Raw genomic sequence first — 13,163 nt, forward strand, 5'->3', positions numbered from 1 at the left:
CGAAAGGATTAGGAGCCGACGTGACTATTACACGCCGCCTAATCTTCCTGTCGGGCGTTTTGCTGATTGATAAATTATTTACGGCTCTCGGCGATCTCGCCGGTAACGATCACAGGACGCGATATGATGCTGATATGTTATGTAGGAAACGGTGACTGTTACATAGACTGTTAGATTGTTACGTTCTATGACATTATACGTTTCTATCTCCAGGAGAGATATATACATTTAACATATTAATAAATTCTGAGGAGATAAGGAATGTCATTTGCACATTCCTCGCGTGCGCGCAATTCGAAGTGCGCGCGAGTGAAGGGAGTGCATTTTATAACTGTGTCGTATTAATCGATAACACGGGAGATGAAAAATCTCTTTCTCTCTCTCTCTCTTTCTCTCCCCCTCTCATTCTCACGCCTTTACGTGGGACTATTATTAAATTTTATTACCAAAGTAAAAAGTTATAATATGACGAAAAAGAAACAGTTTTTTGTATTTTAGATTATTGGAGACTCGGGAAAGATATGTAATCCAGTGAGAAATAGTACATCGAATCGACATCGAAATCATCATTTCGATGTCCATTCGACGTCGAATTGATGTCGAATTCATTGTTGTTTCTCGCTGGGAAGGCATAAGCGAGAGGATAAGTGGCTAAGGCGAATGGAATCTTTTTCCATTGGCAGGATGCCCGGATTACGCAACGCAATCGTGTCGCCACGCGGCGCCGGATAACGGTCTGTGTATAGCAACACGTTTTTTTTCGGAATGTTCTATTATTTTTGAAAAGCAGCCACAGCATATTGCTCCCAATGGAAAGTCTTGCAGCAGAAAGTTTTACGCCGCAGAATCCGGCGAGAGAACCCGAAGGAGAGAACGGTGAATAGGGGAAAGAAGAAAGAAGGGGAAAAAGAGAAGCGAGAGAAGATAGAAAGTAAAAAGGAGAGTACAGAAAAGATAAGAGAAGAAATAATTCACATATGGTTGCCTACACAGTGGCGGCAGCAATCACCTATTTTATACCTTTGACGATCTTCGAAGCTTAAACTCCTTCATAAATCGAGTTGGGTCCATGAGAATTTTTCATCAGGATCACATATACTACAAATCTACAAAGTTTCAGCTAAATTCAATTTTTCATACGTTTTGTACGGGGTCCTTTAAATACAAATTTAAATACAAATTTAAATACAAATTAAAATACAAAAGAAAGATTATGCAATGGAACAAGATTGATCGTAACAAATTAAAAAATAAATTTATGGAGAGATTCAAACAGAACAAAGACAGATTGTCATCATTCCAAGAATAGATTTAGTAAAAAGTGATTGGAATTACTATTTAAATTTAAAAGAAGACAATTTCCAATACGAGTATCATTTGCAATGACAATAAAAGTCACAAGGACAGACTTTAGAAAAAGTCGGAATATATTTAACAAATCCAGTATTTGCACATGGTCAACTATATGTGGCATTTTCAAAAGCAACAAAAAGAGAAAATGTAAAAATTAAGATAGAAGAAAAAGGGAATCAGGGAAAACTTAGTGAAAAAAGTGAAAAAAGTTTATACAAAACATGTAATATACAGAGAGATGTTATAAAATAATCTATTAATAGAACAGAGAAAAAGAAAAAAGAAAAAAGGGGAAAAAAGGAAAATAAAAAAGAGAAAAAAAAAGAAAAAAAACAGAAAAAGAGACAAAAGATAAAAAAAATTAACGAGTAATTAAGAAAGAACAAAGAAAGGAAGGGGTGAAATATAGCATAGAGATTATTTAGAAAAAAGAAAAGAAAAAGAAGAAGAGAAAAAAAGGAGGGGGTTTTAGTGCGTAGTCCAAGGCAGAAGGTTGCAGTTGAATTTTGAAAAAAACAAAAAAAAAAACGGGAAACAGCCGCGAGGAAAAGAAACTTTGGGAGTCCCACACGACCCAACAAAACGGTACACGTGACGAGTATGCATAAATGAATTTCCCCCTACCTTCTCCCAAAAAGATAGAAAAAGGGAGAAAAGAAAAAAGCTAGCATATATATATTTATCAAATTTAAAACTTTATTTACACTTTATTCTCATAAAACAGATTTGTTAAAAATATTAAGAATAAAAACATGTTTATAATGCAACTGTAAAAGATGACTAAAAGATGTCTAATATCAGACATCTTTCAGTCATCTTTCCGTTTCGGCTATAAGATGACTTTTTGTGGGACATAAGTCGTCTTTTAGTCATCTTTTCGTCGACTATAAGCTTTACCTGAAAGATGTCCATGACGGAAAGAGTGACGGCAAATTTCGCCCATTTTTTCCTCTCGAATTTCAAATCAAACTATGTGCCAATCAATTCTATATGATGGGACATTAATCTCAGAAAAAATTTAAGTTGAGCATAGGGGTAGTTCGGAAATACGGGAGGTTAAAGTGATTATATTCTCACTATTCTCAATATTGTCCAAGCACTGTATACACAAGAAAGAGATCAATACTTCTTTGATAACAGTGGGGATTTTACTAGAATTAGTCAAAATGATTTTCTGACTTCTCCATCCGTGTTGTTTAGTATTCTAAGGGTTGTTTAATATTTAAAACTATCTTCAAAACAGTTTTTATTGAATTTCTTGAAAACAAATGCAGACACAAAAGAATGTTTTAGGCAAAAGTTGTTTGTCTTAAAATTCTACACAAAAAAGGTCGTGATGTCTAATATTACCCCACTACCACTCGAAGCTTGACGGCCGAGCCGCCGCTCGCGCGTCACGTGGTAGTAAGAAGTGTATGTACGTGTGCGCTCAGAACGTTACTTGCGATGCATCGCAATGTATCGATGCAATGTATCAATTACTATTCCTAAAAAAACGAAAAAAACAATGAATTTTTTGAAAGAAAAGTCATTGTTCTTTTCTTACGTCAGTTTTTCAACATAGCAGCTAGCTAGCAACTTTTTTGGCACTGATCATATTCTACACAAAATAATTGTACACGATCAGAATATTCTACACAGATATATCGTACACAAAAAAATTGTACGTGGAAAAACTTTGCACAAGAATTATTCTTGAATTAAAAATTGTACATGGATATATTGTGCGTAGAAAAACTGTGTAGTGGACAGCTGAGCGCACATGTACGTACACTTCTTACTATCACGTGACGCGCGACCGCGTTCAGCCGTCAAGCTTTGAGTGGTAGTGGGGTAATAATAGGCATTACGACCTTTTTTGTGCAAAATTTTAAGACAAACAACTTTTGTCTAAAACATTCTTTCGTATCTGCATTTGTTTTCAAGAAATTCAATAAAAACTGTATTGATGGTACTTTTAAATATTAAACAACCCTTAAAATACTAAACAACGGATGGAGGAGTCAGAAAACCATTTTGACTAATTCTAGTAAAATCCCCACTGTTATCAAAGAAGTATTGACCTTTTTCTTGTGTATACAGTGCTTGGACAATATTGAGAATAGTGACAATTTAGTCACTTTAATCTCCCGTATCTCCAAAACTACCCCTATGCTCAATTTAAATTTTTTCTAAGATTAATGTCTCATCATAGAATTGATTGGCACATAGTTCGATTTGAAATTCGAGTGTAAAAAATGGACGAAAAAACGTGTGTTTTTGCGGTTACTCTTTGTCATCTTTTAATCGTCTTTTAGACGTCTTTGTGCTGTCTGCCCTTACGGAAAGAAACTACAGCTAATAAATATTATAGTTGTGTAGTTATTACAGGACTCTCTGTAGCTATCACAGAAAGGATCACAGTAATCTGTAGTTATTACACGCTGTTGTTACTACAGTGCGTGAAATCCCTATAATACGGAATACACGTCTAGCCCATGAAGTGTGTAATCCACTACATGTGTAATATACTACACGTGTAATCTACAAAATGTAATACACTACTACACGCGTGTAATGCATTAAATATGTAATGCCACCATCAATTCATGAAATTTGAGATAGTGAGTCTTATCATATAAATTATTTCCATAAATATTGTTTGAAATTTATTAGATTTATTGTATCACTTTTTAACCACATTGGATGACCGGCCACGAACAACGTACAAATTTCATGCACGTAATTCTTAAATAAATGATTTTTTCCATTATTTCATATTATATATTTTTTTCTATGGATAATTATACTTTACAGATTATTTTCCTGTAATCCCGCTGTGATATTACAGGCTATTATCCTGTAATCTCGGCAATATATTAAAGGCAATATATTACAGGCTAGATATTACAGGAAAGATATTACAGATTATTTTCCTGTAATCCGAACGTGTAGTGCAAAAATATTACAGAATATACAATATTTCAGCCTGTAATTTCGTGTAATACTTAATACTTTTATGTAGTTCCTGTAATATTATTTTCTGTATTTTGCTGTAGTTTTTTTCCTTCCCTTCGTAAGGGTGAGGTCGCTTCTTAATGAGACATCTTGTTGACAAGTATCTAGGGTAAGATTTTATTATTGCGGTCCTTTCCCCCTCCCTTCCCAAACGGACTCCTGACGCGGACCGGTTCTCCCCTACCTCTATATACCCTACTACTAGCAACTAATAATATAGTCATATCGTGTTAATCAATTAGCACTATATATGAGGCATTCAATGACTATTATTGACATAGCAAGTTTGACAATCCGCCGAGGATAGATTGTACATTTTCGAATACCTATACATAAAATTTGATGTCGTGGATATTACAACGCATTTTGAATTGGGTGAGATACCTGGTTTTAAGGATCATTAAGACTGGCGAGATACCTACACACGTGGCGTTTATCATGGATGGTAACAGACGTTACGCAAATAAAAGAAGCATAGCCAAGAAAGAGGGACACTCAAAGGGGTATGTATCTTCGAAAAAGTTTGCAAATATGTATGGTGGTTGTATTCATGTCATATATTATACACTGAGCAACAAAATTAACGCAACAAAAATTTTTGCAAAAATTTCACTCAACTTCAAATAATCGTAACTTCGCGAAAACTAATCGTTTTAAAAAGTTCTTTTTTTCATTTTAAAGCTTGAAGTCCCTATTTTAAAGAGCATTTGTCAGATTTTGATTCTCTCCTTTTCCCTTTTCGGCATCTCTTTAAAAGTAAGAATGTGTTTTGTCTTCAAAAATTTTCATACTTTGACGTGCTCCACGGGGTGCAGTGAACTTTTCTCGTGAATTTTATAAAAATTATTGTAAAATATCAACTTTTCCTTACAAATTGAAAAAAATTGAAGTCTGTATGATTTTTTTTGGTGGAGTTATTAAGATTTTAAGAAAAAATGGTCATTTTGAATTTCATCGCTTATTACTTGTGAATAGATTAACGTACAGCTCCGCAAAAAACAATGAAGAACTGAAAATTTGCACTTTCAAATGTTAATTGATAAGTTGGGAAAAGCGCTTAGGCAAATTTAACACAAAATTCCGCAGAAAATTATTGAGAGGTGCATAAACATATGAGAACGTTTACAAGCAGTAATTGATCAAAGAACATAAACAGTGTTTATTACTGGGGAGTAATCGTACTATTAAACTTTGTTTTAGCGATGTGATTGGATCTTTCTTCACGACAGTACATTGAACTAGATGAAAACCGTAAAATATGCAATTTTTTACGTAATTTTTAAACGCAATTTATTGTTAGAAAAAATAAATCTAGGAAAAAATTAATAATAGCATTTAAAAGTGCAAACTTTCAGCTTTCCAATGCTTTTTTACGTTGTACGTTGATCTGTTCACGAGTAACAAGCGATAAAAGTCAAAATAATCATTTTTTCTTAAAATTTTAATAAAAAAATCGTACAGACTTCAATTTTTTCCCAATTTGTAGTGAAAGGTTCATATTTTACGATAATTTTAATAAAATTTACGAGAAAAATTCACTGCACCCCCTGAAGCGCGTCAAAGTATAAAAATTTTTGAAGACAAAACACATTCTTATTTTTGAAGCGATGCCGAAAAGGGAAAAGGAGAGATACAAAATCTGACAAATGCTCTTTAAAGTAGAGACTTCAAGCTTTTAAATGAAAAAAAGAATTTTAAAATACGATAAGTTTTCGCGAAGTTACGATTATTTGAAATTGAGTGAAATTTTGGTAAAAACTTTTGTTGCGTTAATTTTGTTGCTCAGTATATTTTGTTTATGACAGATTTAAAATACTGATGAAAGCATTGAAATGGGGCTTGGAACTTGGTATTACAGAGATCACAGTTTATGCTTTTAGCATAAATAACTTCAATCGTAGTGAAGAAGAAGTCAATGATCTCATTGATCTTAGCAGGCAGAAGTTCAAAGGTTTTTTAGAAGAATTGTATGTATTTTAATTTAGACGTTATATGGCGACACAATTTTAAATCTCGTTACTAATATATAATTTCCAGAGACAAACTGAAGGACGCTGGAGTTTGCATTCGTGTGTTTGGTAACTGGTCCTTGCTTCCAAAAGATGTATGCCAAATAATTGCTCAATGTATGATCGCCACGAAGGATAATAATAAAATAATTTTAAATATAGCTTACTCTTATACATGTAAGTTTTACCATATTTATTTATGTTCTCACTCTTTTGTTATACTAAAAATAAATGAAAAATGTAGTATATTGTATTATACGTATAAGAAGTTGGCTATTTTGTTCGAATGCATTCACTCTATTCCATAAAAGACAATAATAAAGTATCTAAATATTGCTTTCTTTTATGCATGTATAAACTTTATCATACATATTTATATTCACACCCTTATATGTTATACTAAAAGTGAATGTAAAAGTATTACATTTTTTATTATATTTTATACTTATGTACATACATATGTGTGTGTGTGTGTGTGTGTGTGTGTGTGTGTGTGTGTGTGTGTGTGTGTGTATTTTCATATTTTTTATCTGCAGCAAGGGATGAACTTACTCATGCAATTAAAGACATATTAAAAGGTATAAAACATAAAAATATCTTACCAGAAGATATTAACGAAGATTTGATTTCTAATTGCTTATACACTTACAAATCCTCAAATCCAGATTTATTAATTCGTACTTCCGGAGAATTTCGACTTAGTGACTTTCTCACGTGGCAAGTAAGAAGATATTTTATTTTGTGACTAAAATATACTTTTTTTTATAACTTATTAAAGTAGGCTTGCATGTATACATATATAAAATAATTTTGTTTATTTGTTTTAGATTTCTAACACTTGCATTTACTTTACCGATGTTTTATGGCCTGAGTTAACTCCATGGAAATTGCTCGCTGCAATCTTTTATTACCAAAGCTGTTCTGACTTGCGAAAAGTTAAGAATAATTTAAAACCTATTGTGCATAATAGTAGAGTATCTATGTTTGTTGATAAAATACATCACGAACGCAAAACTATGATTGAAAATATCAGCAATAATTACGAGCAATTAAGTTCTGAAAATGTCTGAAATATTCTAATAAGTGTCAGTAAAAGATGCTGAAAATTTTGTTATGTGTATTTTGCTTTAAATCAATTTTTTATTATACAATTTTGTATATAGTACAATTTACTTCCCAGATATTACAAAATATTTATAAAATATTTATAAAATATTTATAAGAAAAAATATTTATGATAAATATTTTGTACATATTTTTATATTCGAGTTTGCCAAGTATAAAAAAAATTATGATAAATATTTAAGAAAATATTTAAAATAAATAGTTATACTATTGTTATTAAAGAATATAAAAATATTTCGGGTTTATATATCATAAATATTTTTCAGTACATTTTAAAAATATATTTTATATATTGTTGATTATAATTTTTGTATCATTTCTAAATGGTTTATAAAAAATAATCATTAAAAAATATTTTTTTAAAATAAATTTGTAAAATATTTATAAATATTAATGATAAATTTTCTGTGTTATCTGGGTTAAGTAATTTTATTCTACTTTATATCAAATTATGTCTTTCAAATTATTACAGCAATTAAATCGTTTTATATCTTGTATATCAGTAAAATTAAAATATATAGTAAAATTATACATATATAAATTTATAATCACATATAATTATAGTCAAATATATTTAAATAAAGATAATTGTTTGGGAAAACTAATATCAAAATTTAGACTTTTTTGTTTTGTTGTTTATAGTCTCGAACGATACAATATACTTCGAATTACGTATAAGTTGTTTTAGAAAATAAATAACAACAAGTTTTAATTAAATTTGTAAAATTTCTAAAATTAATAAAAACTATTATTGAAACATTGAACAATTAAAGCAATAAAAAATTATTCATTTTCTTCTATAGCATTTTTTCATTTTTTTTTTCATACGTGATATATATATGTATGTACATTCTTGAAGAAATTAAATAATTGCTAACCCAGATAATTAACTCTTAAGAGTTACCTGTGTTACTTGAGTCCATTGTTTGCAATAATTGCTGCAACAATTGTATTTGCATCTATTGCTATATCTCAACAGTCATCAATTGATCAGCGTATCTGCAGGTACCTATGACCGCGGCCTCCGTTGTGTTTTGCCCAGCTAATGGTTTCATTTATACGCGATCCATCCACTGTTAGTGAATCTGATCAAATCTAATAGTCTTTGGAACCTTGTCTACTTGTCAATGGTTCATCTTTACGCGACTCCTTCAGATTGGTTTTTTTCATGTGCGTCATTATGGACGCAATTAATTGCTACTCTTTGTTCTCCAGAGGCATCAGGCCGATTTTACAAGCTTCTGCCCGCAACTGGTCTATGGACATTTTTCTGAACTACTCATGTATCATTTTTAGATCACTTATTCAATCGGGAATGGTTCACTTGGACACAGTACAATTGGACACAGTGTAGATGGACACGTTGCAGATGGACACAAACTAATGTACACGGTTCAAATGGACACGGTTTATTTGGACACAGAAATTTTGTACACCGTAAAGTTATACACGCAAAGTTGTACACCATACATTTCTATACCCTTCTGTTTAGGGCACTCTTACCAATGGGGCGGGTGCGGGAGGAGGGCCAAAGGCTCCTTTTGCACTTTTCGTGTGTGTGTGTGTGTGTGTGTGTGTGTATGACCATGGTTACGGTGTAAAAATGTACGGTGTATGTACATTATTTTGTGTCCATTTGCACTGTGTCCAATTGTACTGTGTCCAAGTGAAAGCCACTCATTCAATCCACTTGCTAAATTCACCAACTGACAGTACTTCTAGGGAATCCGCAACGTACCCCACTTATTTTGGATTAAATACGGTTGTAATTAATAGCTGATAATAGTCGAATCATATTTATTGCAAAAAGTCATACTTTTTAATTGAAAAGGTGTGTGTGCTCTCGAATTTATAGGGAGCTTTCCAGCAAGTGACACAAATTGACACAGCAGTATTTCTGTCTTTGTTTGATATTCAGTGAGAGACAAGGACAAAATTATTCCTGTGTCAATTTTTGAGTCTCTTGCTAAAAAGCTCCCATAGTTAAGAACAACTAAGAACTATATAGTTATCAGTTCAAACAGTTTAAATTAAATAAATGTTTACTTTACACTCGTGGAGATTATAATGTAATCAGAGATCTCAACTCGAGTTGTTATATGTATATATTATAGATGCATGTCGCGAGATGATGTACCTGTAATACAACGTGAGTATGAGAATGAAAACAAAAGTTGGGAGAAGTGTGAAAAAAATTGGGAGAAGTGTGATCAAGCGTGAGGGGATAGTTGTGGAAAAATAATTCCTGCATAACATTTCCTCTCGTTTGATTGATAGAGAAATGAGTTTTGCAAGAAAATTGTCTGTGCTCATTTGGCAACTTTGCGGCCCAGTAAAAGATCATAAATAGGACCACTTTCGACACACATGTTACAAAAACATTATTTTTCTTATTATATATATTATTCCTATATATAATATATACACATACATAAAAAATAAAAGGGTTATACATACATATACAATGTTATACAAATACTATACATAAAAATATTTATTATTTTCTGCGAGATTTAATTAAAATAAAGATTTTATATTTGTGTGAACATAAGAAAATAGAATATTTAGGGTGATTATATATATAAATCACCCTAAATAACCTATGTTGGACTCTTCCTTGAAAAAAATACATGTTTCTAAATTGACAGTTTAAAAATAACATTCCTCCTTGTGACAAATTATTTCTAATAAATTAAAAAAATTATTGCGTAGAATTCCACATGATATTTGCTGCATTCGTTCATTTATTTGATTGTATATTTTTTTTTCGTGTTTAGAATATATGTTCGGCAAATCTAGATCAGTGAAGAGCTGTTTCACGCGTCTCACTTTCTCTGGATCCGAAACTCCGTAACATTCCTGTGTGGAAAAAAATAAAAATAAAAAGATAAATTAATTTGACAACGTTTGACGAAAACATTTAACAAAAATCATATAATCATTAATATTCACTTCTAAAATTTTACGCTGTTCTGGAGTGACGCGTTGAAGAGCCGTAACAATTACCCACGAACATTTTCCTTCTTCTATATCAGTACTTATTTTTCGGATAGTTTCATAACTTTCATAGCAGCCTAAATAATCGTCTCGAATTTGTATTAAATACCCAATGTCTAACATGATGTTTTTTGCTTCTTTGAACATCTCCGGATCTTTTATTCCAGCCTACATTAAATAACATTATAGTGCATTATCGTCATCAAAGACGAAAAATTTTATTTATATAAAAAGAAATCAGGCAAACTTACAAAATGCATTGCTGAAAATATTGGTGTAACTAATAAATATGTTTTATATATAGCAAGTAAACTAAATCGATTCATTGTAAATAGATCCAGATTTATTAAATCATTAGGCTTCTTATTGCATTTAATCAAGTACATATTTAAAGTCTGACCTAGTTGTGTCTTGAAAATAGCCTGTAAAATATTTTCATAATTAATTGTTTGATTAAAAAAGAAACGAGGAAGACAAACTAATATCTACATCAGACACAATATTGTATGATATTTACTTACATCTTGGTATGTTTCCACTAAATTAATATAACATTCTTTTCCTTTAAAATGTTTTTAATTAAATAATACACAGCGCTCTCTAATAATAAACCGTCATTGATTGCCATTAAACCAATATTATTGTACCGATACCAACATGGTTGGCCTCGACGAAATGATGATTCATCCATGACGTCGTCGATTATGACTAAATGGGATAATATCTGTGTAGCAATAAATGTGTCAATATTATTATTCATACTCGCAATATTTTATGTTTTCTATTAAAGTTGCTGCCATTGCACAATGTACACTGGCGCAAAAAAAACGAAACAAAATTTTGATCGAATTTTTAGGCAATCTTCAAAGTGATGCAACTTTGCGAAAAATTATCCAAATTACATGTACTTCTTTTTTAATTAAAGGGCAAAGACTCTACTTTGGGAATTCCTAGATGAAAGTTTGATTTGTTAAGTGTGAACCTTTTGTATGGCATGAAAAGCAAATATATTTTTTTTTTAATAAAAAAAAGTAAAAATTTGTTATCATTTTTCACAACATGGTGCACATCGGGTCACTTTGATGACAGAGGTATGATTGAGTTAAACACGAATAAAATCAATGTGCAATATCATACTGATACTCAAAATTCACAATAATCAAAAAATACTGTATTTATTCACTAAAATACCCTAAAATGCAGTGCAAATTTCAAACTCGGATGCAATCAACAAAAAACATCGTATCGACATGTTTTTTTTAATTGCTTAAAAAAGACTTTAAGAATCTGGATTAATATTAGCAAGATTTTAACGAGAAACTTGTGAAAAATGATAACAAACTTTTACTTTTTTCAATTAAAAAAAAAAAACGTTTGGTTTTTATACGATACAAAAGGTTCACACTTAACAAATCAAACTTTTGCCTAGGAATTCTTAAAGTAGAGTCTTTGCCTTAATTTAAAAAAAGTTCATATAATTTGGATGATTTTTCGCAAAGTTGCATAACTTTAAAAATTGCTTAAAAATTTGGTCAAAATTTTTGTCTCTTTTTTTGCGTCAGTGTACTATTTTTGGACTTAAATATGTATAAATTATATTATTATCTCGTGTTTAATTAAATCAAACTTGTTTTTAAAAGATATTACAAATCATGGAAAAAAGAATAGAATTACGTACCATTTCTACACACCATGCTAAAATTCGCATTAAGCGAATATTATCTTCTGTCTGTTGTTCCTTAGGTACTAGCGATTTATAAAAATAGATTAATGATAAACCAAAAAGTTTCTTTGTTGTTGGGACATTATACTGTAATACCTGTATTATATGCAGATTATAAATATATTAATATGCAAATCTCTTATTAATATATAATATACGCTGTTATTTTTTATTTTATTCGACCATTATAGGTTTATTTTTGTGTTATTAAAACACTTGGCGTTTTTTTTTACATAAAATGTCACTATTCTTATTTACTTCCCTTTCGGGTTTCTTAACATATTTATAATAATTTGTTTTGACAAATTTTTTTGTTATTGCCTTCAGTAAAATTTTATTTTAAATCTTATATAAACTGTTTATAATATATTTTACATTAAATTATTTCATGTTATATATGATTATTTTAAAGAATTTATTCTAGGCTCAATTAATAAAACCATAAAAAGAACTTTAAATATTTTTTGCTTGGATTGATTATTGTATAATATTGTATGTTTTATCAATAATGACTTACTTTTTCCAACCATTTATCAACATCAGGAATGTTTAAATTTGTAACCACTTCCGTAATATCGCGAATAACGTCGGGCCACACTGCCATCATCCCCTGGTGTTCTTTCTTCAATGTCATCCAAATCAAAATTTTTTTAGTTGTGGAAAAAGCCATTCTTCTTGTTGCAATACAACGTTCGAAAACTTTAACAATGGACAACAATTATTAAATTATGAATAAAATTATAGTTAATTACAAGCCAATTATTTAATATCATATATATCTGTTCTTATCAAATTTATATTTTCTATACTTTTTGTTATATATGCCTGATTAAATTTTTGAGCTTCTGAGAAGAAAGAATGGTAGTCACGAAAAGTTTTTTGAAGATTGATCAATCCTTTGCTGTGACATAATATATGTATTGAATTTGACGTACACACACACACACACACACACACAC

General features: G+C 30.6%; 1 protein-coding gene and 1 pseudogene across 1 annotated transcript; one reads left to right on the top strand and one right to left on the bottom strand.

Annotated features, from left to right (window-relative positions):
* Positions 1 to 4,577: 4,577 nt before the first annotated feature.
* LOC118645204 (dehydrodolichyl diphosphate synthase complex subunit DHDDS-like) lies at positions 4,578 to 7,468 on the top strand. The gene is made up of 5 exons (XM_036285838.1): positions 4,578 to 4,853; positions 6,156 to 6,317; positions 6,388 to 6,536; positions 6,896 to 7,080; positions 7,187 to 7,468. Exons 1-5 carry the CDS (start codon positions 4,693 to 4,695, stop codon positions 7,427 to 7,429), a joined length of 900 nt encoding a protein of 299 aa, XP_036141731.1. The 5' UTR covers positions 4,578 to 4,692; the 3' UTR covers positions 7,430 to 7,468.
* An 845-nt stretch (positions 7,469 to 8,313) lies between these two features.
* On the bottom strand, positions 8,314 to 13,158 carry LOC118645127 (annotated as a pseudogene).
* Positions 13,159 to 13,163: the final 5 nt, after the last annotated feature.

The sequence above is a fragment of the Monomorium pharaonis genome, chromosome 4 (genome assembly GCF_013373865.1).
Source record: "Monomorium pharaonis isolate MP-MQ-018 chromosome 4, ASM1337386v2, whole genome shotgun sequence".
In the NCBI taxonomy this organism is placed as follows: domain Eukaryota; kingdom Metazoa; phylum Arthropoda; class Insecta; order Hymenoptera; family Formicidae; genus Monomorium; species Monomorium pharaonis.